This window comes from Chinchilla lanigera, unplaced genomic scaffold (genome assembly GCF_000276665.1).
Source record: "Chinchilla lanigera isolate Chin_1 unplaced genomic scaffold, ChiLan1.0 scaffold00031, whole genome shotgun sequence".
Taxonomy (NCBI): Eukaryota; Metazoa; Chordata; class Mammalia; order Rodentia; family Chinchillidae; genus Chinchilla; species Chinchilla lanigera.
In genome coordinates, this window is record NW_004955432.1 from 15,097,537 (window position 1) to 15,123,230 (window position 25,694).

The 25,694-nt window shown below is 40.3% G+C and overlaps 1 protein-coding gene across 1 annotated transcript in view; it reads left to right on the forward strand.

The window, feature by feature from the left end:
• The window catches only part of Glcci1 (glucocorticoid induced 1), a gene marked incomplete at its 5' end in the record, with an annotated part of 52,307 nt that extends 37,298 nt beyond the window's left edge, over window positions 1-15,009 (forward strand). Inside the window, 2 exon segments of the mRNA XM_013516043.1 lie at window positions 10,830-10,950; window positions 12,093-15,009. Of these exon segments, the coding sequence (XP_013371497.1) occupies window positions 10,830-10,950; window positions 12,093-12,438 (467 nt within the window). The 3' untranslated portion in view covers window positions 12,439-15,009.
• Window positions 15,010-25,694: the final 10,685 nt, after the last annotated feature.

Genomic DNA, 25,694 nt, shown 5'->3' on the forward strand with positions numbered 1-25,694 from the left:
GTGCTAGGATCCAAAGTGCTCAGCCCAGGAGCTCTATCTGTATGTGTGCAGAGTAGTGACGGGCCGAGGCAGAGGTACAGAATGAGCTTATCATCTTATTAGTCTCCCACAGGCTTCTTAGCAAACAGTTTCTCTTCTCCCCTGCGCCTGGAAGAACCACTGTTTTGACTTCTTCCACCTTAATTTACTTTCTGAATTTCATAGAAATGGAATGGTTAATAGTGTGCATTCTTTTGTGTCTGGTTTATCTCTTGCTTATTATACCTAACATGTGAGATGTTAAATGAAAACTTCTTTGGGCTTTGTCCTCTGCTTTTATATCTGCTCTTCCCCTTTCTTTGGACCCTTTAATTCTTGAAGTACTTGTGGACCCCCCTTCCTTTATTAAGAATAAAGTTATCTCAGACTTCTCTCTGCTTCGGGTGGAAAACCTCTATCTTTTTATTGTCAAAGTAGGTGACTTTTATTTCACCGAGGTGTCATACCAGGGCAGGCTGCTGTCATCATTTACTCACAACCATTTTGCTGCGGACATTTCACAGTAAAATAAATTAAAAAATACTTAGCGTCCAGTATGAGTCCAGTATGAGTGTGTGTTTTAAAGATCAAATGGAAATATTGGATAAGAGTTACAAGTTTTAGGCTACATAGATAGCAAATGTATAACAGGTCATTTCGGCTAATTTCAAAACTCCTTTTTTATACTGGTTGCAAGGATGAGTACAGTTCAAGTTGGCTACTCTTGTTACTTACTAATATTTGTAGTTGGGATAAATTGCAAAGTAGAAATAGTGAGGCGAGGCAGTTAATTCTGGAGCTTTGTTTTCTTTAAGTTTCGTATCTTGGATAACAGAGATGCTGAACCAGAAAGGAAATGTATGGGTAAGATGGTATCCCTAGGTGGGTCTCATTTTGATTGACTGGTTGTGAGACCCTTCAGGGCCTCCAAGTAAATATATCCTTGAGACGTAGATAAGTGGTTTCAGTAGCTCAGAAGGGGTCTTCATTTAGACTGTAGGTTTCAAACAGTATATGTTCTTTAATTTTTATTTTTCCTGAAAATTTATAATGTTTTTTTTATTATGAGAAAGTATAGCTGTATCACTCTCCTGCCATACTTCTGTACAAGCAACAATATCTTACAACAGAGAAATTAAGAACGACCCTGGCTGTGGGACCACACTTGAATGCATTTGAATCCTGTGAAATTTTGAGCATAAAATCTCTATTAATGCTTAAGGATTCAATAAACTATAGTTGCTGCCTTGAAAATATTCATTATTGTTGTCACATATTAGTTTTCCCAGTGCTTTCAAGGGAGCTTATAAACGACTGACTTTTCTTTTATACTTTATTCTGCCAACTGGCTAATAATCTGACCTCTCTCCATTTCTTAGGCTCCTTTCCTCAGACCTTGTGTGTTTCCTGTGTCCTTTTATTATTCCCTACCAGACATCTACCTGTACAATATGTTTTCATTGCTTTTCGTTTAATATGTAAAATTACTCCAGTGGCCCAGCTCATCTCTAAAACTAACAATTTTTTCCCTAATGGTTAAAAAAATCTCTTTGAGATATTACTTCATTATTTGGGGGACTAAAGGTGTTATCCTAGGAAAGCGCTTAGTTTAGCACAATGTTTGGTACATGGTAAGCCTTCAATAAATGGTAGTGAGTGTTGCTAATAGTGATTTTTTTTAAAAAATGATGGACATGAAAGAGATCTCAGAAACTTTTAAATTTTTTTTCCATTTTCCACAAGACAGCTTCTGTTTGGCAATAAGATTCTTAAGATTTCTGTTGTATGTGGCTTAAAGGTATAACATTGTAATTAAGATCAACCTGCTGTCTCTATTCTCTTGGAGAATATTTGGCCTACACATGAAATTTCTAAATCTCAGATCAGATATTATCTTTGTGAAAAGAAAGCTAAGCTAAGCAAGGAAGCTTTGCTTTTATATATGATTTTTACATGCACTTTAGGATGGAGAATAAAGATGTTTTTCAGCTAAGTTTTTACTCTCCTTTACTTGAGGGATATTGGTTGAGCATTTACTGCATGTCAGGTACTGTACTAGAGAGTGGAGAAATAAAGATAAATAAGATGTGACTTCTTTAAGGAAGTTTTAGCCTTATAGGGAGTAATAGTAATAGTAAACAATATGCTGTTGTACAGCTGTGTTTAGAATACTAAAAGCACAAGGGAAGAGTTGTCAGTTTTATAATTTCTGCATCTTACGTGTGTTTCGTCATTCAAACTATCTCTGACTCTTGATTGCTGTATGAAGTCTAAATTCTGGTTTCTTATTTGGGTCTTCTAAAAATACCAATTCTGTCCTTTGATTTGTATTTTCTACACTGAACTGTACTTTTTACTACACTATACTCTTATTTCCAGTAGAAACTTGTAGCTTTCTTGCTAGTTTTCTTCAACTATGAAAATAGAATGAATACCCGTAATTTTGTAGTCAACTAGGATCACTTCGGGGTACCTATGTATTCTGCAGCTGCTGTAAGAGAATTGTTCTTTGGTAGAATAAATAGCTAGTTCTGCAATCCCTAGGAGCTTAGATAGACATGCACAGAGGGATAGCTGTGGTGAGTATACTCTGATGAGGAAGGAGGTCGTGTTGAGCTGATTATTTCTCTACTTCTCATTTGTTATATTCTTACCCATTTCTTGACTTCACTAACAATATTTCTCTTAATTCCTAAGTCTGTTTTCCATGAATCATGGATAATTGTAGCTGAATAGCTCATTGGTTTTCCCTTTGGCTGTATCAGTTGCAATATCAAGATGAAACACCACTGAGAAAATTCTAGCTCTTGAGATGCTCGTTTCAGATGGTGTTTTTTTGTTTGTTTGTTTTGTTTTTATTTTGGTTCTGGGTTCTTTTTTTCCAGTAACCTAAAGATTGATGGCAGCCTGTTCATTTATATGAAGTTGCTAGGCTAAGTAACCTTGCAAATGTCCCGGTTTCTATGGCATAGAAAAATCAGGGATCCAGAATAACAGCTCTCGTCTTGGTGTTATCAAAGCATATCCTAAGACGTGGTCTAAGTTCCTCTACATCACCATGCCCAAAATGCAAGGGAAAAAATTATGCATTTATGTAACACAGATGGCAGCCTCAAAACTTTGGCTCTTTGAGCAGCTCTGCCAACCTTTCTTAATAGTAGCCAGACTGATGCTGGGCGAGCCACAAAATCTAGACTTGAGTCTGCCAGGTATCATTGGTCTTCGGCACAGCTCACTCAGGCAGTTATTATAAAAGTCTGCCATTTTGCAAGATACTGTGGAAACATTGATTATTGTAATCATGAAGTAAATGGAACCATTTTCTCAGGCCAACTACAGAGAGTTATATTTCATCTGTCCATAAGTTTCTTACTTGTAATTTAAACTATATTTTCTTGTCGGAACAGTATGCTGTGTGGATAGAGTTTCCCAAGCCAGTGCATATAAGCCTGTTTACCTTCTATGAATGTAACTCATTAATGTTATTAAACTTGTTAGGTATGAAGACTAAGTAGCTCTTTACCCCAGGAGAGAAAAAGGAAAATACCATCTTTTTAGGGCTAGGGGTGACCCCAGGCAAACTTCTGAAATAGCCAGTTTGGGGCATCTTCCTGCTCCTTTCCGCATACATCTTAACTTTATTTGTATTGATCTCTAGGGTTCTGCTTCTTAACCTTTTCTTTCATTATGCTTTGACCATCCACCTTCCTAGTATCCTGATCAGCCAAGGTTTTGTGGCAGTTGTTTTTTTGGTTTTGTTTTGTTTTTTGTCTTTTTGAGACAGGGTCTCACTGTGCAGTTCAGGTTGGCCTTGAGCTCACTTTGTAACCCAGGCTGGCCTCGAAATTGGAACGATCCTCCTGCCTCAGCTTCCCGACTGCTGGGATTACAGGCGTGTGCCATCATACCCAGCTGTGGCAGTTTTGATTTTGTGGTTTGTATTGTAAAAGCAAACTTCATGTGTCTTTTCACAGCTGCACTTTGAAAGTCACTATTTTTGAACCTGGATCTGTTTGTCAAGATTCTTTCTTTATGGTCCTAGAATCCTTGTTATCATACAAGAATGTTTTGGTGCTGAAATGACAGACCGTAAAGATACTGTTGTAGGAAAGGCATTATTCCATAGGTGAAATCTGATGAAATCTAGAACTGCATTCCTCAGGTCCTCTTCCCTGTTTGTCTTTAAGATGGCAGGTAACATCACACGCACTCTCAGTGTCAGACGGCACATACTAGGCATCTAGTAAATGCCCTATTCTCCTCTTTCTGGAAATACTGGGAGTTGCACCATCATAGTTCTCTTGGATACTATTTATAACTCAGAACTACTTAATAAGTATACAGCTTGGTTTTAGCTGTTATACCTGAGTCTAGAATATAAACAAACCAAACATTTTAGCATTCCTGTATTAATATTTTACTTCCTCTTCTGTTACCTTTTACCAGAATGTAAGTGCCAGCAACAAACAGGTAATTTTATTTTGTTCATTGATTTGTCCCAAGCAAATACATTAGTGCCTGGCTTGGTATAGTGAGTATAAACCTCAGTGGAGGTTTTTTGAGTATTCCTTTGAGGCTTCTCTTCATAGTGCCTCCATTTTTTAGAATATCCTTATAACTATGTTGAAAACATAATTTCCCTTCAGATTGTTAAATTGTGTGTATTTGGCTTTTTATTGTTTAAATGACATACTCTTAAAAATAATAAAGAACAGTCAAACTAAAGATTATGGTGACTTAGTGATAGGTAATTTTAGTGAGAAAGAAGCCATGGGGTTCGAATTTCCTGTAGAAATTAGGGGAGAGGAAATTACTTTGCTAAGACCTACCTCGTCTTCCCCTTGTTTCACTTGATTGTGCTGATAACAGGAAAACTCTGATCCATGAATCCATAACCAAGAGGAAAATAAGAGGGTATCAACTTGGTTAGAGGAAAAGAAACACATTATCTTTTGTGTTTCTCTAGGAAATACTGGCTTATAAAGGCCACTTGGTGCGCTTGCCTTGTGAAACTAATAGAAGGTAGATCCGGTCAAGTTGTTTCCTGAGCTGTAGGCCTCAGGAATGTTACACAGAAAAGAACTTGCTCATCTAGTCATCTCCTCATGTTTCTTGAGATGGATCAAAACTCGGTGAAGCAAGTAGTGTAACAGTAATGAACTCTGACTCTGAGATGTCCAGGTTGAATCCCTGCTCTGCCACGTACTAATTATGTGTCATTGAACAAGTTAACCAACCTCTTCGTATCTTGGTTCCTTCACCTACAAATTGGAGACAGTTGCTTTGAGTAATTGTTACGATGCTTGTTATAATTGTTAAATGTGCTCAAGTGATTTTACTTTTATTTCCTGTACTATTACAAACCCGTGGGTAGGTGACAGTGCAAAGGTTGGAGGATCTGAACCTTAAAGAAAATAAGTACTGTAATTTTCCTAACCTCTGTGGAGTTCAGATGCCAACAGAGATCTTCTGTAGGAACTTCATACAATGTCTGTCTTACTTTCTCATTGCTAGGGCAAAGTACCCAACACCCACAAGTTAAAGGAGGAAAGGTTTATTTCAGTTCCCAGTTTGTAGAGGTTTCAGTTCATAGTCTGCTCATTCCAAGGAAGAGCAGCATGGCAGAGGAGAAACTGTTCATGGCATGGCAAGGCAGGCAGGAGCAGCGATGCTTCCTTCTTTCCCTTTTTATTCCATCTAGGCTACATGCCTATTGTCTGGTGCCACTGATACCCAGGATGGGTCTTCCCCCTCCAATAAATCCGTGCATATGCTAAACCAATCAATGGACTGACCCAGTGTCACACACCCATGATCCAGCCACTCCCGAAAGTCCCACCTAGGAGCACATGAGACTTTGGGAGAACATTTATCTAAAAGCCATAACAGTATCTTACTGCCTTTGTAGAAGGACTTAACTTTATTTCATATTCAGCTCTGAAAGGACCTGGTGTGTGGAGAAGAGTAGGAATCATGCGATCTGAGCATGGGGGCCAGTGGCAGGGAGTAGGGAGGAATGAATAGAGAGGTGGAAAGACCGGTATTGCATAAGGGGCCCTGCAGGCCTTCCTAAGAGAAATGAAGGCCAAGAACTTTAGTCACCAAAGGACATGACCAGCTCAATATTTAAGAACCATGACTCATGTGAAGCTACAGAAGTGGAGAGAGACCATAGAGGGGCACAGGAAGAAGCCGTTTCTGTAGTCTGTTCCTGTGACTTTTGTTTGTTTGTTTTTGTTTTTTTCCGGTACCAGGAATTGAACTCACGACCTCGTGCTTGCCAGGCAAGTCTGTGCCGCTGAGCTAAATCCCCAGCCCTGTTCCTATGATTTTTTCAAACTTTTTTATTCATCACACCCTTGTCAGCAATTTTGAATCTGTACCCCTCATGTAAGTTCATACAAACTGTATATGTGTTAGTAAAGCGTACTTGTTTTCAAAACTGAAAGTATGTATACATGTTCTAATATTGTCTTGCTCCGTGTCAGCATATTGCTTTGCACACTTCAGTTGTGAGACCACAGGTGTAAGGCAAAGACAAGGAGGGGTCTCAGGAGTACAGAATGGGAGCAGAGGTGCTAAAGAAGAAACAGTCGTGTTTGTGGGCAAAGGAGGCCGGAGGAGACGGAGGAGAGGAGGAGGACTGCAGGGGTGATGTGCGGACTCATTTCAGTGTGGGAGGAGTGGGTGATGATCACTGTATTGGAGAGGTGGTGAACAGGAAGGAGAGAAAGGATTTAAGGAGAATGTAATGTTAAGTTTAAAGTTTCACATCGATCTGCCATTTCTCCTTAGCAAGAATTTTTTTTTTAAAAGGAGGAAATACTAGTTTTATCTAATGTTGTTTTTTTAAGACATAGTATTTTGCTTTGTCTTCTATTTTGCAACTAGCACGTTCTCAGTAAATATTTAAGTGAACATTTAAAATTGTAGTGAGACTCATTAGAAATTCCAGAGTTTTTCTTTTTTCCCACCTGTAGGGTACTTTAGAAGCTGTTTAAAATAAGCAATGTGTTTCGAGTTTTTTGAAAACCAGTATTTTTTTTGCATTTAAAATTTTTAAGAATATAAAAACTAAGCTTATATTACAGTGATTTTCCTGGGATCCTTAAATACATTACTTTTCAGGATAGGACATATTTTGTGTAAATTGATTTATTTTCTGGTTGGCTTTTACTATAATGTGATTTACATTAATACAGTCATGATTTTACCTTATAAATTGGTTAGAGGACTCGCCTCATAATGAGATTTGCTTTCATTTGTAACTATCAAGTCAGATTTGAGTAATTAGCATATCAGGGACTGTCAGATTTGGAGAGAATAATCAGTATTGCTTTGTGTATGAGGATTGTGTTGTGGAAGAAGTGCACTTATTTCAAGTACACAGAAACAAAAGAAAAACTATAAAAAAACCCACAAAACTATAATTTGCTTACTTGATTTGCAAATTGATTCCATTCGAGTAGTCCTGAAAGCATGACAAGCAGCTAACACATAATCACCTACCTATGACAAACATTTAATTAATGGACCTAACATTTGGATTGTAATTCGAGTTCCACTTTCTCAAAAAACAGTCTAATTTGAAGTTCAAAAATAGAAGTAACAAAAGGTCATACCATTTTTTTCTCCTTACCTTTTGTTCTTGAATGCTGATCTAAAGGAGATCTTAGCTATATGTTGTGTTATTAAAATTCTCGTTTAAATAAATAGCATTCTCATAAGGCATAAATTTTGAAGTTGTAGAAAAACTTTAGATACTCTTAAGTAATCCTTAGTTATAAGCTCTCAGTTTGTCCTTAGAGGTAGCAGAAAGCACAGGTTTTTGATACAACTGGTAATGGTACCTGGCTCTAAAAGCTTATTGCCAAGAAATGCTATATAATTGTTGGTTTTCCTGATTTTATTAGGCCATCAAACCACTCTACAGTTGATAGTTTCATTTGGTGAAGCAAAAGAAGTAATTTCAACACCAGAATAGTAATTACGTGTAGGTCCTATTTAGTCATATTTCTAATCTCTCATGGCTAACTTTTATGCTTTTATTGTACTTTCAGTATGTCATGGAATATAGTGTTATATGAATGATACTTGTTTTTCTAGATACCTATTTGGGCAAGGTAGAACAAGAATTATATTTTACTGGTTATTGCTATATATACTTAAAATTATTATCTTAGGTTGAGTGGTTTATAGATTTTAGGCATTGGTTTTCATTTCAGGGTGATAGAGCTCTATACATTATTAAAAGATCTTATCATGAACTGGTAGAGTTCGTGCTACAGAGTAAATGCTAGGCAGTTGCAAACCAGGTGTATCTGGTATATCAGATACTTACTTTCCTGTCTAGTGCAATATTATCTTTATGTAACTAAATAGTTAGAATACACAAATCTATTTAAAATGCCAATTCTTTTACCCTTTTCTGTAGAAAGAGAATGAAATAGGCATATACTTTTTGAGTGGTTAATTTTTAAAATTTCCTAATTAGAAGTATATTTTTCCACTATGGTGATATTGTTGAGAACTTCCTGTGTTTCAGGCTGTGTCCTAACACTTTTTTTTTTGTCCTAACACTTTTATACACACTTTTCAGCTGTCATGTCAGTATGTTGTTCTCATTTGGTAGATGAATCAGATCAGACCTAACCGTAGGTAATGCAGCCAGGCCTATTGAAGTCAGGTAGCCTTAATTCTAAATCAAGGTTCTTAGCATTTTCATGATTAGTTCTCAAATTTGATTGTACCTGATGTACTTAAGAGCTGTACCAAAAGCAAAGGAGGGAGAGGCTTTCAAATTAGAAAAAATTTAAGAAGAAAAATACAATTTTACATTGTTGGGGCAGTGATTATCAGTTCTGCAGCTTACCCAAGTCACATCTGTCTTTCAACTCTGGGAAACGAACAGTAAAACTACGAGAAACAGTGTAGTAGGTTTGATGATGTAATAAGAAATACAGCACAAAAGGCTGTAAATGTGACCAACATGATGTTTAGGTACATAGAGATAATATTGCACTGGATAGGAAAGTAAGTATCTGATACACCAGATTCACCTGGCTTGCAACTGTTGGTGGCCTAAGAAACTTGTTACAGGCATCGCTCGTGTTTTTAGGCTGATGATGCATGTTGTGTAGGCCATGCTGTGTTCAACAGTAACCTCTGGGAAGGTGTTGCGTGCCATGTTTGCTTCCTTGTATTCTTGATCACACGTTTCCTTTGTATGGCTGGTTGCCGTTTAGGTAGTAAAATGAGGTCAGATTGTATTTTGGTGTTACACAGAGTTCAAATCCTCATTCTTAAACAGTTTTTCATAAAAACCTTTCTGGTCTAACCTTGCTTAGAGACGTAAATTCTGAGCTCTACTGAGGATAATGATGCCGTCTGTATCATTCCATCCTAACAGAAGTTGTTATATGCCCCGCCCTTCCTTGTTTGTTTAAGCAAGATACAGAGTAAATGTTTGGAATCTTAAGAAAATTCTCAAATCTGAATAGTATACAAAGAAACCAAATTTCATTATTTAATTAACTGTTCTGTGCATCACGTAGGGAAGTGCATAATGGTGATAAGTTACGTGAGTTTTCTAACTTTCCTAATAGCGTAGACACCTTATTTTTCAGACAATAATTTCCTAGCTGGATGTACAGCTGTATTCAAATATAAGCACAGATTTGCATTTGTATGACTAACATAGATACTCTCTGAATCTTCACCAAGTAAAGTATTAGTGTACGTTAGGGGTCTGTTTCCTAAACATGTATTAGACCTTAGTAATAATGATAAAAATGTTCCTGTTGCTGAGTTTCTGTTCTATACCCTAAACTAAAGCAATTTACCGAAATTATAACATAATTAAGATACTAATGCCATCTTTCAAACTACAGGAAAACAATACATCTCAGTGGGTCATGTACTTAGTATTTTAGCAGTGGAGATCGGATTGCATTAGGTCAGAATTTGTTGAAATGGGACTGTTTATACACATACATTACTGACTTTACAACTTGGCATCTTAAAAAGATAATGACACATTTTCTGGGCTTGAATTTCCAAAATCCTTTGCCAGATAGGAAAGGGAGAAATTGCATATAGATTTTATAGCTTCTCATGAATAGACCCACTTTCTTTTTGGTGAAAAAAATATGAGGAAAATACATTAAGTAGAGATGTTTTTGGATTTCTTATGTCAGCTAGTAGCTAAAATGCAAACTGAAAAGGCTCTTTTATAGACATTGAAAAGCAAAATTCTGCGAAAAATTGCCTTTTTTATGATAGGCAAATGGAAGAAGACGTGTTATAAATCTGTTTTTTCCCTTGCATACATCTTATTCATCATTTTGGTAAAAGTATCATTTCTGCTGATATAATAAAGATTATTTTACATGCTAAAATTTTTAGTTAAATTAATTGGACGGTGAGAAAATTCATAGCCAACACTGTCTTACAGTAATTTATAATTCTTCTGTGAGTCATACATATGAGCCCGCTCATTCACATTCTTGAAGTACATAATAAGTCATATGCTTCTTTCCAGTATTACACCAGTACTTTATTCAGAACACAGTTTTCTGGATCAAAATATCCTCCTTTATGTTCTCTAGTGTGGTAGATTACTGTTGCATTGAAGTGTTTATTTAAACGAAATGTACTACACAAAGCTATTAGAAGCAGCTTTATAACACAAGCGGCCCTGCGGTGAAAGAAAGGGTAGTAGTGGAAAAACGGTGCAAAAGGTTGTTCGGAAATCAAGTTTAATTTAAAAGAGCTTTCAATCTCTAGTTAATATAACTGCTTTAAATTTACAGACAGTGGGAGTAGCTCACCGCTACCCAAGTATGCTTCATCTCCCAAACCAAACAACAGCTACATGTTCAAACGGGAGCCCCCAGAGGGATGTGAGCGAGTGAAAGTCTTTGAGGAGATGGCGTAAGTAATGTCTTTTCTATCAGCTGGGATGTGCAAAGCTGTGAAGCTTTTTACTGAGACCAGTTGATTATAGAGAATCAACTACTCTATCCAGCTGATAATGTGTTTCAAAAGCAAATTATGAAAAGGGAATCCGCAGACGAAAGAGAGCTTCCTGAAGGAGAGTTAAAGTTTGTGTGCTGGAAATGTATATGCTGATACACAGAGACTTGGATATTCATCCTTCCTACCTAAAAAAACATCTTTTTCAGTCCAAGAATTTTCCTTTCAAAAGCCTTGTTAGTTTATATGGCTGACAAGACGGCACATCGGAGCAAAGTGAATACCGAACGATCCTGTGGATGGCACTAGGCAGAAGGAAGATTGTCTCCTCCCCGAATGACACGCTGCTTGTTTATTCATGGATTTTGGATTTCTGTTCACAGATTTTTTTTTTTTCTTTTTGCAACTACAGTGTGTGTAAGTTAGAAATTCATGCTGTAAACCCTGGGCAGAAGGCTCCGTGTGTGGCTCTTAGACTGGCCCGTCCCTGTGTCCCAGTGCAGGGGCCCAGTGGAGGCTGCCGTGCTCTTGCGACCTAGGAGGGAACAAGGACCGGTCTTTCAGGAGTTCGTGGCCTAGGTTCAGGACTGGAAGGGAAGGACAGGCTGGTGGACCCTCCTCTGTTGGGCCGGGTGACTCGTCCAAAGACCGCTGAATCTCCCCCTTCACCCCACATCTGTGGGTAGATACAGAAAAGGGAGAGAGTACTTAAAATCCAGTACCTGATGGGTAATACCCTGGGTGTGCTGTTTCCTAACAGAAAAGTCATCCTAACCTTGTGTAATCTGCAGCTATAATACAGGAGAGTTTCCCACATTCCTAAGTGATTGAAGGCGAGCCCATGATCTCTAGAAGGTTTTTGCCTAGTCCTTTTGAAAACTGTTTGTCTCCAATACTGCTTCAGTGCTGTGTACATGAGTATTCTGCAAGCTGACTTGTGCTATGGAAGATGTTTACCCATCTGTGTATACCGAACCCATTCCCTGCCATCACATTGTAGCAGCTTTAGAGAGCTCCTGCCCACCTTTTTTTTTTCCCCCACCCCCGAAAGCGCTTAACTTTCTGATGACTGAACACCTAATTTTGTTTTATGGTTTTAGGTCTCGTCAGCCTATCTCGGCCCCTCTCTTTTCATGTCCTGACAAAAACAAGGTTAATTTCATCCCAACCGGATCAGCTTTCTGTCCTGTGAAACTCCTAGGCCCTCTCTTACCTGCCTCTGACCTGATGCTCAAGAACTCCCCGAACTCTGGCCAGAATTCAGCTCTGGCGACTCTGACCGTGGAGCAGCTCTCATCTCGGGTTTCCTTCGCATCTCTGTCCGATGACACCAGCACCGCAGGCTCTGCAGAGGCCTCCGTCCAGCAGCCATCCCAGCATCAGCAGCTCCTGCCGGAACTGCAGGGTGAGGAACACACCTCTGCTCAGAACTACGTCATCATCTAAAGCAGAGGGGGAGCTGGCCTCCACCCCACGTTCCAAGGACTGATCTCAGACATCTATCTGCATGGAGTGACAGACTTTCTGAGTACCACCACCGACAACAAAATACTTATCAGCATCATAAAATAGCTCTTAACACTGATCTTGGCAGGGACGGAACTCCTATTTAGCAGTTTTTGTGGAAAGCAGTAATGCTTGCAAAATGTACGTGTCATTCAGCATTTTAAGTGGAGACTATGCATTTCATAGTATGTTTGACAGATGAGTACTGTGTCCTGTGTTTTGTTCCAAATTCTTCAGTATAAATAAGCTCTAATATCAAAAAGTTGCCTGTCTAAATAGAAAACGTCTTGCTGTGTTTTGTCCTATGGAAAATACTGTACTTCGGAATTATGTTTACAATTGACCCAGGTGTTTGTTTCTAATTTCTGTAATACATACAATGCAAAAAAAAAAAAAAATGGCCACAACAGATGCACAGTGCCCACCCTATGGCCTAGCTTCAGGTACTTCAGTTGAAGTCTAACTCAGGTAACTTGGAATGTATATCATATTGGGATATTAAATATTTCACAGCTACAAAGCTAAAGAGGGAGCATCACTCTTTTGCCTTTCCTTATTTTGTGCATTTCCCTTTCCTCATTACATTCCATACTCTTAGAATAAGAAGTGCATTCAACCCTAGGTGAGCGATAACCCTGGACATGGGTGAACTTGAGGAGAACCGGCAATCTGTGGTGTGTGACATCACTTTTGTCATGTGCTTACGAGTCAGACGGCTGTTGCATTCCGTGTCAACATGTGTAAATGTGGCAGTTTTCAAAGTTCAGGTGTTGTTCAGTTCATGACTGTTACAATGTTCAAGTAAAGTGTTCAGTACTAGATGCGTACATAAAACATTCCACATCATGTGTGATGAAATTTAAACACAAGAATGTCGAGGTTTAATTTCAAAATGAGCAAAATTTCACAGGGGATGGATGAGGGTTTTTTTTTTGTTTATTTTGTGGTTTTTTTGTTGTTATTGTTGGCCATCAGGTTCATAATTGCTACCGTTTTTATCTAAAGACACATTTGTGTTTAGTTTCTGTTTTGGAAATTCTTTGATTTGCAGGTTAAAGCATGACACACACTTTTGGTGTATTTTCCTCATGCAGTTTGGGTGAATGAGTTGCATTCCCCCCAGAGAGAATGCTCGTCTCAATTGATGCTGCGTCAGTAGGTTATTTAGTCACTTACAAAAACAGTAGTTTGAGCCTGTCTCATTGAAGCCTCACATAATACTATCATCAATAGTTTTGTTAAAATTTTGGATTTACGAAGTAGAGCATAAGCCCAAGTAAGTCACCTTGAACTTGCAGACTTGACGTAAGTTCTCCAGAGTGTGAAGGGAGCACTAGATATTCCTGATTGGTTAGTTAGCGGGAGAGCTTGACTATCAGATGTTGCTTTCTGTAGCACAGAGATCTGCAAATAAAGAGAAGCTTTTATGTTTTTATTCCATTGTTTTCAGCTCAGTAAAAACCTAGAGTTGTCTCATCTGCACCTGAAGTGTATGGCACAAATTTTTCTTTTAAGAATTCATGGAACAAGGTGCCTACAGTTAAAAGAATGTTTCAGTTCCCTTCAGTCATTCTTGGGATTTGTTGTTGTTGTTATTGTCGTTTGTTTTAAGGAGATTGAAGAAGGATGAGGTGATACAGAAGAATGCAACACCATTGGTTTTTTTTTTTTAATATTTTATATATTTGTACATGTTTGTGTGTGTGCGTGCATTCCGTGTACTGTTTTGTCACGATCCTAATCTTTCCACCAAAGTTTGCAGTAATATTCTCTCTTGAAGGTGCATTCTGGCTCCTTTAAATTAGTCAGTGTTATATTATAGGAGACTGTCATGGAGAAAAGGACTCAGTTTACTTTTGCCATTTTCACGGGGGAATCTTTTAAAACAACCTTTTCAGCAGCAGACACCTTTAACCCTAATAATCTCAGGCCTTGATGAAAATACTATATTTTGTAGATTATGGTTAAAGGGAGAGAATTCCTAGTTCCGTAAGATAAATATGAGCTCCATTTAACTTCTGATATCAGTTTAACATTACATGATACGTAGATCTTACGCTGTGCTTTTGTCCAAATAAGATGCAATAGTATCAATGTCAACTTCAGAAAGATGGAGTGAATTTGCTTTTTTGGTGATGAAATCTGATGTATGATATTTATAGTGACATGTGCTTTTATTTTCTCATGAGAAACTAAATATTGTGTTGTACATTTGTTCTTAGCATATATTAAAGTTTTGAACCAAATGTGTCAAAGCTTATGCTTTGCCATGTAAATTTCCCAGAAGTTGTTGAGCTCAAATGTATCCTACATTCAGCTGTAGAAATTTGTCAGAAATTGTTTAAATTTTGTATATAGTTGTACTGTTTAATTTTAGCCACTGCGCTGAACAGTATTTGCGTTACCATACAATACGGCTTTACACAAGGAAATGTGTGGCTTCTGTTTTGTATTTTTTCAGTATAGAAGTTCCTGTGTCTTATTTAAATAAAGTTATTAGTAAAACTGGAATAGTTTGTATATGTTTGTGGATAGACTGGGGTATTGGCACATTCCTCAGCACAGAAGTCCACCCCGTCCAGTGATGGGGTTCAGTGTCCATGAGCTAGTCCCGGACTCATCTCTAGAGTGGGGTGTCTGACTGGATCAGATTCTCCACCTTGGTTTGCTCCTGACATTTAATTTGCACACTTTCCACCAAAGTAAGACATTAGATATCTAGAGTTCCAAGTCTTTATACTGCTCCCAGCTATGAGCATCTTAAAATAGACAAAAGTGTTCCTGTATCATTGTACCTAAGAATTCATGGAAACAAGTTTAAATTCCATGAAATAACCTCAAAGAAAATTGCATGTGTCCAGCAGAGAATGCTGTAGCAATACAATTTAATGTTTTACTCTTTTATTAGAGTGAGAAAAGCAGGGAAAGCAGCACAAAACAGGAGGAGGATTGATGTTAGACCTGTTATCTGATAGGGCCATGGTAGCTGTATGGGTGGCATGAAATTTCAGCAAAAACAAACCACTTTGAGAAGTAACAGTGTTCTTTCTGAAGTACATCTAATCAAGGAAAGGTAGGATTTGGCTTTTAAATTCAACTTGAAAATGACTAGTTGCTGTGTTTTGGGGTGAAAAACAGTGAAAATGGAAGCTTGTAAGAGTGAAATTTACCAGGTATCTACCTGATGATAATAACTGAAGCGGGAAATCACCTTTTACGATTTTACAGCCTCATTGCAAGCAAAGGAGAGTGGAACCACAAATATAAGCGGTTTGGAGAAAAAAGTGTTTGCAAAATCAAACCTTGGGAATGAGGAAGGGGAGATTGGACCCAAGAACTTATATATTCCATCTTGTGACAAAAAATCAGCTGAGGCTTATTTATGAACATTGCGGACCGAGTTCTGTTACCTTGTTCCCCATTGCCCGCCCCACACTGTGAGATACCATCTGGTGCTGAAGTTTGCTTTGGTCCTCGCTGGTCTGGGCAGCTTCTGCTCAGTACCCTGTTGGGTACTCAGGTCTTACATTTCCTCTTTACTCCACTCTTCAGTGAATGAGGCTTGTTATGAAACTGGATTTCTTAATTTACACTTTGAGTCGAAGTTGCAGTGCTGTAGCCTGGCCTCACAGTTGTCATTGTAGAAAGCACCACCACGTAGACTTTTGCCTCATGCCAACCTTAAGTAATTAAATAGTATGAAGACACTGGTTTGCTCCTTGTGGTAGCAAGCCAGATCTCCTTCACACACCTATTTGTGTTTCCCAGAACAAGGACTACGTCCTGGTGTTTTCTTCCCCTAAATCTCAGATTTGCCTTCAGTCATGTCTTACCACTAAATTTCACACTGTGGAGACGTGGGGCTAGGCAGACAACCATGCCATCTAGGTGAATTTCTTTGAAGTAAGAATTATGATAGATAAGTCGCTGAGTGTCTTAGTTACTCTTCTCAATGCTGAGACAAAATACCCAGCACCTAAAGTTAGAGGAAAGGTTTATTTAGCTCATAGTTTGTAGAGGGTTCAGTCCATAACTAGCTGGCTTCAAGACAGTGTTTCACGTGGCAGAGGGGTAACAGTTCGCGGTGGCAGAGGACAGCAAAAACAACAAAAAGTGAGACAAGCCTCCTCCTGCCCTTGTATCCAGTCTACCAGGATTAGGATGGTGCCAATCCAATCAGCGGACTGATCCAGCAATCACCCACCCTTCATCCTGGCACCCTTAATGGCAGCGTTGCACTACGAATCACACACTCTAGATTGTCACCTCTGAAAAAACCCTATGATCACATGAGGCTTTGTGGGGGACATCTGGACACAAACCATGACACTGAGCACGCTGGATTTCCAATAACTTCAGTAGCTGTGTACTACTGGTCAACCAGCTACTGCCTGCGGACTGAAGTCAGGCTATCGCCTACTTTTGTAAACAAAATTTTACTGAAAGCCACACTCACTTGTTTATTGCCTGTAGCTCATCTGTAGTACACAGGCAGTTAAATAACAGTTAACAGTCTGGTCCATGTTGCCTCAATTATTTACTCTGGTGTTTTACAGAAAAACAAAAAACAAAACAAAAACCCAATGGCTGAGCTCTACTGTAGACTAAAGCACAGCCTAGAAACTAGATGTAGGCAGCTTGTGTCATACATGTAAGCGTTTTAGAAACTAGAGAATTGAAATGGTTTACGTAGGTGCCCCCTGAGGAAGGGAGGGAGATGTGAGTGGTGATGTTTTTCTCCCAGGACTGATTCTGCAGCTGCTGGGTTCTGCCAACACTTGGAAAGTGCCTCGCAAGAGTTCTCAACTGGCGGATCATGAGCCGCTTGGTGTGTGGGTCCAGGTCCAAGTAAATTGACATCCTGTTTGGAAAGATGTCACTTGATTTAAAAAGGTAGAAACAGCCTGGTGAGCTAAAGAGCTGAACAGTGGTGAAAGGCCCTGTGTCTGAGCTTTTGACTTCAGCAGTAACGCACGACCTGGCTGGCTCTATGGGCAGAAGGATGGTAGAAACTTGGCCTATTAAAGGGATACCTGTGTGGGGCGTGTTTAAGTAGCACATGCTGTTGGCCATTGAGAGAGCTCCCTTCCAGTTTCACAAGGCAGTGAACTGACAAGCAGATAGCCCCACGTCCATGACATGAGTGGACATGGGAGAGGGGCTGCAGCAATTCAGAGATGGACGGAGTCTAGACATACTCCTCTTGTACCCCTGAGGCATGAACTACCAGCAAGTACTGTCTGCCAGCAGAAGAGATCAAGACTGCAAAGGGCTGTGGGGCACAGTCCCTGGGAAAGACCCTGCCCATAGCTGGCAAGTGAGACATGCTGGTGGCCCAGGGGAGGGGGTCCCCTTAGCAATACTCACTCTGGCCTGGGCTTTGCTGAGTCAGTGAAAGAGCCAAGCGCACAGGAGAACCAAAACAGAACATACTGCAGGGTAATAGCCAATCCTCATTTCCTCAAACCAAAGAACTCGCCATACAGCTCATGGTCCATCAACAAGCAGAGATGTTCCAGGCACCAGTGTGATAGAGAAGTAAAAGACCAGTTGTCTAGAGCAGGTGAGATAGAAGCAGAAGGGCCAGCCACCTGGCTTTCACACAGGTGCCCACCTTTAGCACGAATGGGACCAAAGAAGTCCCATGACAGGTTTTCCTGTTCTTCTAGGCATTCGGGGAAAGATGGTGGAGAAGGATGCTGGTACAACTATGGTACTTTCTTTCTCACATCAGCTGAAAAAAATCTTTCCCTACAACAAGTGCCGTAAGTAGGAATTCGATTCCTCAGTAAGAGACTATTACACCTTATGTCACCATCGCTAATGGCCTGATGCGGTGGGTTATGCCTTCACTGAATCTGGCAGAATTGAGGTAGGCAGTGAGTGCATCTGTATTGCATGGAGACAAAAACAGACCACTGGTTCTGCACCACATAAACTTAGTCTGTCTGCATAGAAGTGGACAGAGAGGGAGACACTTGCTGGACTGGTATTCCTACCTGCAGTCCGGACCAGCACGGTGGCTGAATCCACTGTCTTTTCCTAAGTGTGGGTGTTAATGGAAGGAAGGGGGAATGAACAGTTGCTGGGGTGATGATAAAAGTGAGTTATGAACTGAGGGAGATTCGCTATTACATTAACAGTCCAAGAGAGACTAGCAGCAAGGCATGCCACTGTCTCTTAGCTCTGTTATTTCAGGCAACTGAAAGCTCAGAGCTCCTTGTTTGCTGAGATTATTTATGTTTTGGGGAACACTGCAAACCTGAGTGGCCTCTCCATAGGAGATATGATCTTTCAATTTGATGCTGAACTAGGCTAACTGTTAATGACTGATAGGGCTTCAAGTAATGTGGCAGTATCCTTTGGTTGTAAATCCATTTGCTGTACGGGATCTGTGTTCAAAAATCGGGGTGGTCCATGGTGTGATATTTTTTTTTTGGTTTATTTCCATGATTTCTGGCTTACAACTCCCTCCCTAAGGCAGGCCACAGAAACTAGAGTGTCTCCCTCCAAAGGTGGGTTATACAGATTCGAGGAGGTGGCCGTAAAGAGATTCTGCGACTAAGAGCACGTCACAAGACCCTCCTCGTCCCAGAGGGGTCCTGCCCCATGCCCTGGAGGAAAGATGCTGTACAGAGAGGCCAAGAAGAATCTAAAGAGACAGATCTTCCCTGACTTTCCTCACCCAGACTATTTTTTCAGAATTGTTTCTATGCAATGACGTCTCCATAAAACCCAAAGGACAGTGTCTGAAGAGCTTGCAGGTCACTGACCTTGCAGTTTCATGGAGGATGGAGTGCTTTACCCCTTCACCCAGACCTCGCCCTGGGTGTCTTCGTCTGTGTCCTTTGTACCATCCTTCGTAACTGCAAATGTAGTTAAGTAATTCTTTGATAGTCGCCTCTCTCCTCAAGAGGAAGTGCTTAATTTTCCTCTTCTTATGTGCGGGCTGGATTTGCTTCCTATGAATAGTGTACGGCAGCCGCTATAAGATGTCAGTTCTGAGATAAGGTTATAAAAAGACCTTCTTGTTTTTGGTGTGCTTGTTTGCTTGGGTCACTTGCTTTGGGGGAAGTCAGTGGACAGACTAGTCATGAAAAGCAGAGTCTTCTGGCTCCCTGCTCTTGAGGAACTGAGGTCCTTGTCAACAACCGTGGGACGGCAGATACCAGCCTACGAAAGCCTTGACTTTGCTGCAGTCTTGTGAGGAACGTTAAGTCAGACTCACCAGCCAGATTGCTCCTGTGTTCTTGAAACTGTGAAATAGTACATGTATTGTTTTAAGGTGCTAAGTTTTGGGGTGGATTGTGACATAGGGTTAGAGAACTAATACAATACAGCAGCTACTGCCCCCTCCGCACACATAAACCCGCTATCAGCATTACCAACGGTCTTCTGTAATTCTGTCCTCTGGGTCAAGAAAAGGAGGCTTGATTTTTCAGAATGGAAACTTTTGAAAGAAGTCCTTTGGACTAGATCCAGGACAAAACTTTCTCATACAATTTTTTTTTTCTATTTGACTAGCTCACGATATTAAATCTCTACTGTGTGTGCCTAAAAGTTAAGTTGTCTGACATGGAACCACCTACAAGAAGTCAGCAGGAGCAAGAAATAAGATCTTCAGGGCAAAGAATTCCTCATGGGAAATGCTGCTAGCGGTGGTGGGATTGGTTGTCAGTTTTTAAAACTGAAAAAGAAGGCAAGATTTCTCAAGAAAAAAACCATTTTTCCATCAAACATCTTGTTTTTTTCCATTAGTTCACAGGAGGCTGAGGACCTGCTGGCTCTGAAATGGCCTGTCCCATTCCATAGGCATTTGAATCTCTCAACGTGATAAATGTTTTCAAAGTTTTCAGGTCATTTTGGTGATGGTCTCTCTTATCCATAACAGCCTAAGCACTAAGAATTTGAACAAGTAGATCGTATTTCCTCCCAAAGAGTTTCTGATAACAAGGAATGGGTCCCCTTTCACTGGACAATTTCAACTTAAGTCCTGGCATCTGATTTAAGCATAACTTCGATGGCATTCCTTTAGCCAGAATTGGGTATGGTCCTGCAGGCAGTGGATGTTATTTCAAACCACTGTCTGGAAGCAAGGTGGATAAAAGGTGGATGTAGGGCTCCACAAGGACCTGCCAGAGTGGGGTGGGGGCGGGGGGAGGTTTCATGCTGGAAAGGCACACCTTTGCTTAGGTTTTCTGTTCCACTTTGTAAAGGAAAAGGGTTACACTCCAGGGACAGGAGTTAACAAAGGACACTGCTCATGTGCTGCCATAGCAGCTGGCCATTTCTCATATGGACTAGAGTCAAGGTAGACGGAGAAATTGTACCTCACTCTCTGTTGATCTGCCCCGCTGATTACTGACACCCGTGTGGTCTCTTGTGCTTCCCTTCCTAACCGACCACCCTGGAGCAGGCCCTGGGAGCTTTGCCTGAGGAAGCTGTTCCCATTCAGATCCCTAATCCTTTCTCCTGCTGTGCCCCTGAATCTATGGCAGTGCTGCTGGATCTTGTGGGAAAACAGTGAGGAAGGAAGGAAGGAAGGAAGGAAGGAAGGAGGGAAGGAAGGAAGGAAGGAAGGAAAGAGGGAGGGAGGGAGGGAAAGAAGGAAGGAAAGAAGAAGGGAGAATGTTGCCCACAACGTTTACACCCTGGACTTGGTGCTGGTGGCGGAAGTGAAGAGAATGTCAGGGGGAGCAGTCATGATATTTACATGGATTTTTGAAATACAGGGTTTTTTCTTATAAGAAACCTTTTTAGGTTATGTTTCATAAAAGACAAAGAAACAACAGGACCTTCATTTTGCAGAATTGGTGACAGTCCTTATCTCTGCCTGCACGACTTTTTCACCATTAGCCCATCACCTAGCTTGCAGCAGAAGGTGGATATGATTCAGCAGATTACATATTGTTTTTTTTCTCCAATCAGATTGTATTGGTGCACTTTAGATATACATATAATCACATTCTTGTAGAGAATCTGTACCTGTACACGATATAACTTGTTTCTTCTTTTCCTCCCCATTCCGCTACTCTCTGCTCAAACCCTCTTCCCGTCCCTTAATGTAAAGGAAAGTTGAAAAATCAAGTGTTGTGTGTGATGGTGCACCCCTGTAATCCCAGCACTCAGGAGGCTGAGGCAGGAGAATCACCATGAGTTCAAGGCCAGCCTGAACTACATAGTGAGACCTTGCCTCAAAAAAAAAAAAAAAAAAAAAAAAAAAATCAAGAGAAGTGATCAATATGAAATAAATTTGTAACCTCACTAATAATAAAAGCAGTTCAACTTAGAACAACTTATTGCCTTTATTTGGGCAAAATAGAAAAAGAAGCATAAAATCCAGTGCTGAGGGAAAGTGGGGGATATTATGGATATGATTTAAGTCTCAGGTGTCTCCCAAAGACTCGTGTATTAAATATACTATTGGAGGTGGTAGATCCTAGGAAAGATCGTTAGGTCATTAGGGATATACCCTTGAAGAGGATATTGGGACCACTGTGCCTCTCTCTCTCTCTCTCTCTCTCTCTCTGCTTCCTGGCAACCTGGAAGTGAACAGATTTCCTCTGCCATGTGCTCTCTGCCCTGATATATTGTGTGGCCACAGGTCTGACACAGCTGATAGGGCCAAGTTACCTTGGACTGAAACCCCTGAAACCATAAACTAAAAGAAACCATTCTTTCTTGTAAGTTGTTTACCTCAGGTATTTTGTCACAGGCACAGCGTGACAGAAAGCTAGTAGAGTCACTCAGAAGAATAAACTGGTATACCCACCGTGAACAGTAGGGCAGCGCTTTATGCCAAGTGGCAAGAAGCAGGTCACACACCTGTGTGATCCCTTTGATTTTAAAAATCAAAAATCAAATGTTGTCAGTAAAACAATACAAAGAAGGTATTTACAATTAATGATGGCTATGTCTGGATGGATAATTCTTGAACGTTTACTTTTCTATGTTTTCAAGTTTTGCCTATTGCCACCTATTACCCTTAGAGTTTGGGAGACAATGCACGATAATTTCTAAGTAGCAAAGGAAGAAGTAGGAAGAAAATAAGAAAATGGCGTAAAATATTTAGTTTTAATGGTAACGAGTGGCAGAACTCAAAATCAAGGTGGCTGAGTGAATCCTTTTTCGAATGCCCTGTGGCACAGTGGAAGAAGCCACAAAGTTGCAGGCTGTATTCTCTTTCCCAGAAAACAGCCATAATATCATCGTCTCCCAGGTAAACAGGATTAAATGATGTAAGCCTGAACTGGGGCTGAAGGTGCCTGTGAGGACTCGGAGGACAGAATGTTTCCTGGAGCGTGGCCCACACGGACAGCCTTCTGCTCAGTTGAGATGGATTTATGACCTGAGCACCGGGGAGCCTGGAAATCTGTCCTCTCATTCATGCTTTGTGAACTGCCTCATCCAGAAAATTGAAAGAGACTCCTCATCCCCTCACCAAACTGTAGAAGCCTAAACCTGGCTGAGAGATTGCTCCTGAATGATTCATACTTCATTTTGTTTTTTCATTCGATTAATACATGTTTGGCGTACATAAGGATCACATTCACCTTAGGGAGTAGGTACGTTTACATAACAAAATTGGCTTCTTTTTTCATCCCCTTCCCATCCCCCCACTCCTTCCCTCTGTCTCTAAAATCCCTTTCCCTATTTTTATTCTTCTTACTGTTTGTAATTCATGTTTATAATACACAGTGTTTACATTCACTGTAGTTATTTGGTCCTTGTACATGACACATCTTAAATCTTTTTATTGCCCCTTCCCCTCCTCCGCTCCCTCCCCTTTTCCTTGGTCTCCTGGACCCCTTCCCATCTGCAAAACATCCATCTCCCTGTTTCCTTCTATCCATCCTTTAGATTGCTTTTTATTTGTACTTTGCCTAACTCAGATACCATATGACATTCAAGCTTTGTGTCTGATTTATTTCACATAACATTATATTTCCCTGCAGTTGTCTCTAATTTATCCTTCTTTATATCCTAGTACAATTCTAGCATGAATAGACATCACATTTTCTTTATTCATTCATCTGTTGATGGTTATAGAGGCTGCTTCGAGGATTTCATGATTATGAATTGTACTGCTGTAAACATTGGTATGCAGGCATCACTGTATCATATGCAATATGGAGCCTTTGGGGGAGATACCTAGAAGGGGAATAGATGGGTCAAACAGAATTTCTAATTTTAGCTCTTTGAGAAATGTCAGCATTGATTTCTACAATGGGTGTACTAGTTTACATTCCCACTAACAATGTGGGAGGGTTCCTTTTTCACCACAGCCATACCAGCATTTGTTATTATTTTATTTTTTGATGATTAACATTCTTTCTTGTGTAAGGAGAAATCTTAGCTTCATTTTAATTTGCATTTCTCTAATGGCCAGAGATGTTGACTGTTTTTCCATATGTTTGTGGCCATTTGTATTCCTTCTTTTGAGAAGTGTCTGTTCATTTCACTTGCCCGTTTCTTGATTGGGTCTTCTATTTTGGATGATCTAATTTTTTTGAGTTCTTTATATATTCTAAATATTAGTCCTCTTTCTGAGGAATAGCTGATAAAACATTTTCCCCATTTTGTAGCTTATCTCCTCACTCTACTAATTGTTTCCTTTGCTGTACATGTGGATCAGTGGAACAGAACAGAGGATACAGAAACATCCCCAGAAGATAAAGTTTTCAACATATAGACTTTGAGGGGCATACAATTCAGTCTATAGTAAGTAGCTACTTCCATCATGGAAATACAAACTAGAGCTATTCCACACCCACTAGGATGGCCATAATTTAAAAGTCGGACAACTACAAGTGTTGGTGACAGTGTCAAGAAATCAGAGTCCCCATTCACTGTTAGTGGGAGTGTAACATGATATAGCCGTTTGGCAAATAGTCTGGCAGTTCCTCAAAAGATTAAACATAGGACTTGTCCAATAACCCAGCAATTCCACTCTTAGGTATACACAAAAGAAAATAAAAGCATATGTCCACACAAAAACTTGGATGCAAATGTTCACAAGAGTTTTATACATTGATACCCCAAAAGTAGAAACAATCCAAGTGTCCTTCTCTTGAAGACTGCATGAAGTGTGTCGTAGCCACATCGTTGAGTATTGTTCAGCAGTAAGAAGAAATGAAATGCTGACACTTGATACATGGATGAGCCTTAAGGCATGAGGCTAAGTGAAAAAGAGCAGTCAAAACAGACCACACACTGCATAATCCCACTGATATAAAATGACCATGATAGGAAAACCCTTAGGGACAGAAAGGATATGAATGGTTCCTATAGTTAGGAGCAGGGAAAACTAGGAAGTCACTACTAAAGGCTACAGAATGTTCCAGAATAATGGTGATGGGTTCATGAACTTGTGGAATTAAAAAACACCCAATCATACACTTAGAAGGGTAAATTCTGTGGCATGTGAAGTATATGTAATTTTTAAAATTTTACACAGACAAAAACCCGTACCATCAGACGAGTAAGATGATAAAACGGGCGTATGTGCGTATATACAATGCAGTGCCTGGCACAGAGTCACTGTAGACGACAGCCACTTTTATTTCACATAATCTGTGTAGGATCAGCAAGAGTTAAGGGAATACACATGTGACTGCGGTTAATAGATCAAGAGCATTCACCTGACAGATATGTAGCAAAATTCCTGCCTTGCTGTCCGCTGCACGTCCTTTGCAGCTTTCTTTGGTCTCAGGAGCTCAGGCAGCCAGGTACCCCACCGCCCGCTGCCCACGGGAGAGGCCAGACCATGCAAACGTGAATCCAGCGGGACTTCACCATCTTTCTTGTGATCCTGAGTACCTGGCTCTTTTCACCCTGCCTACACCTGAAAAACAAGGCCAGGAGCCCAGAACACTTGAGACTTCAGCCTGGACCCACGCCCGTAGTTTTTCAAGGTGCTCTCTCTTCAACCATGGGCCTGGTTTATAGGACAGAAAAACTAACCTGCTGGGCTCTGGGCTTTTCACCACAGGCTCACCATCTATGCCTAGGATTGAGATGCAAGGGGTCCCCGTGGGCTGGTCCTGAGGGGGGAACAGATGGGTGGAAACTGCAGGTGGCCGGAGCTCAGGGCGGTGTGAGGTCCAGATTTGCTCTCTCCCTGCTAGCTTCTTCCTTTCCAGCTGGAACCAAAGTCACAGCTCACTCAGGATGGCAGCTCCTATTGGCAGGATAAA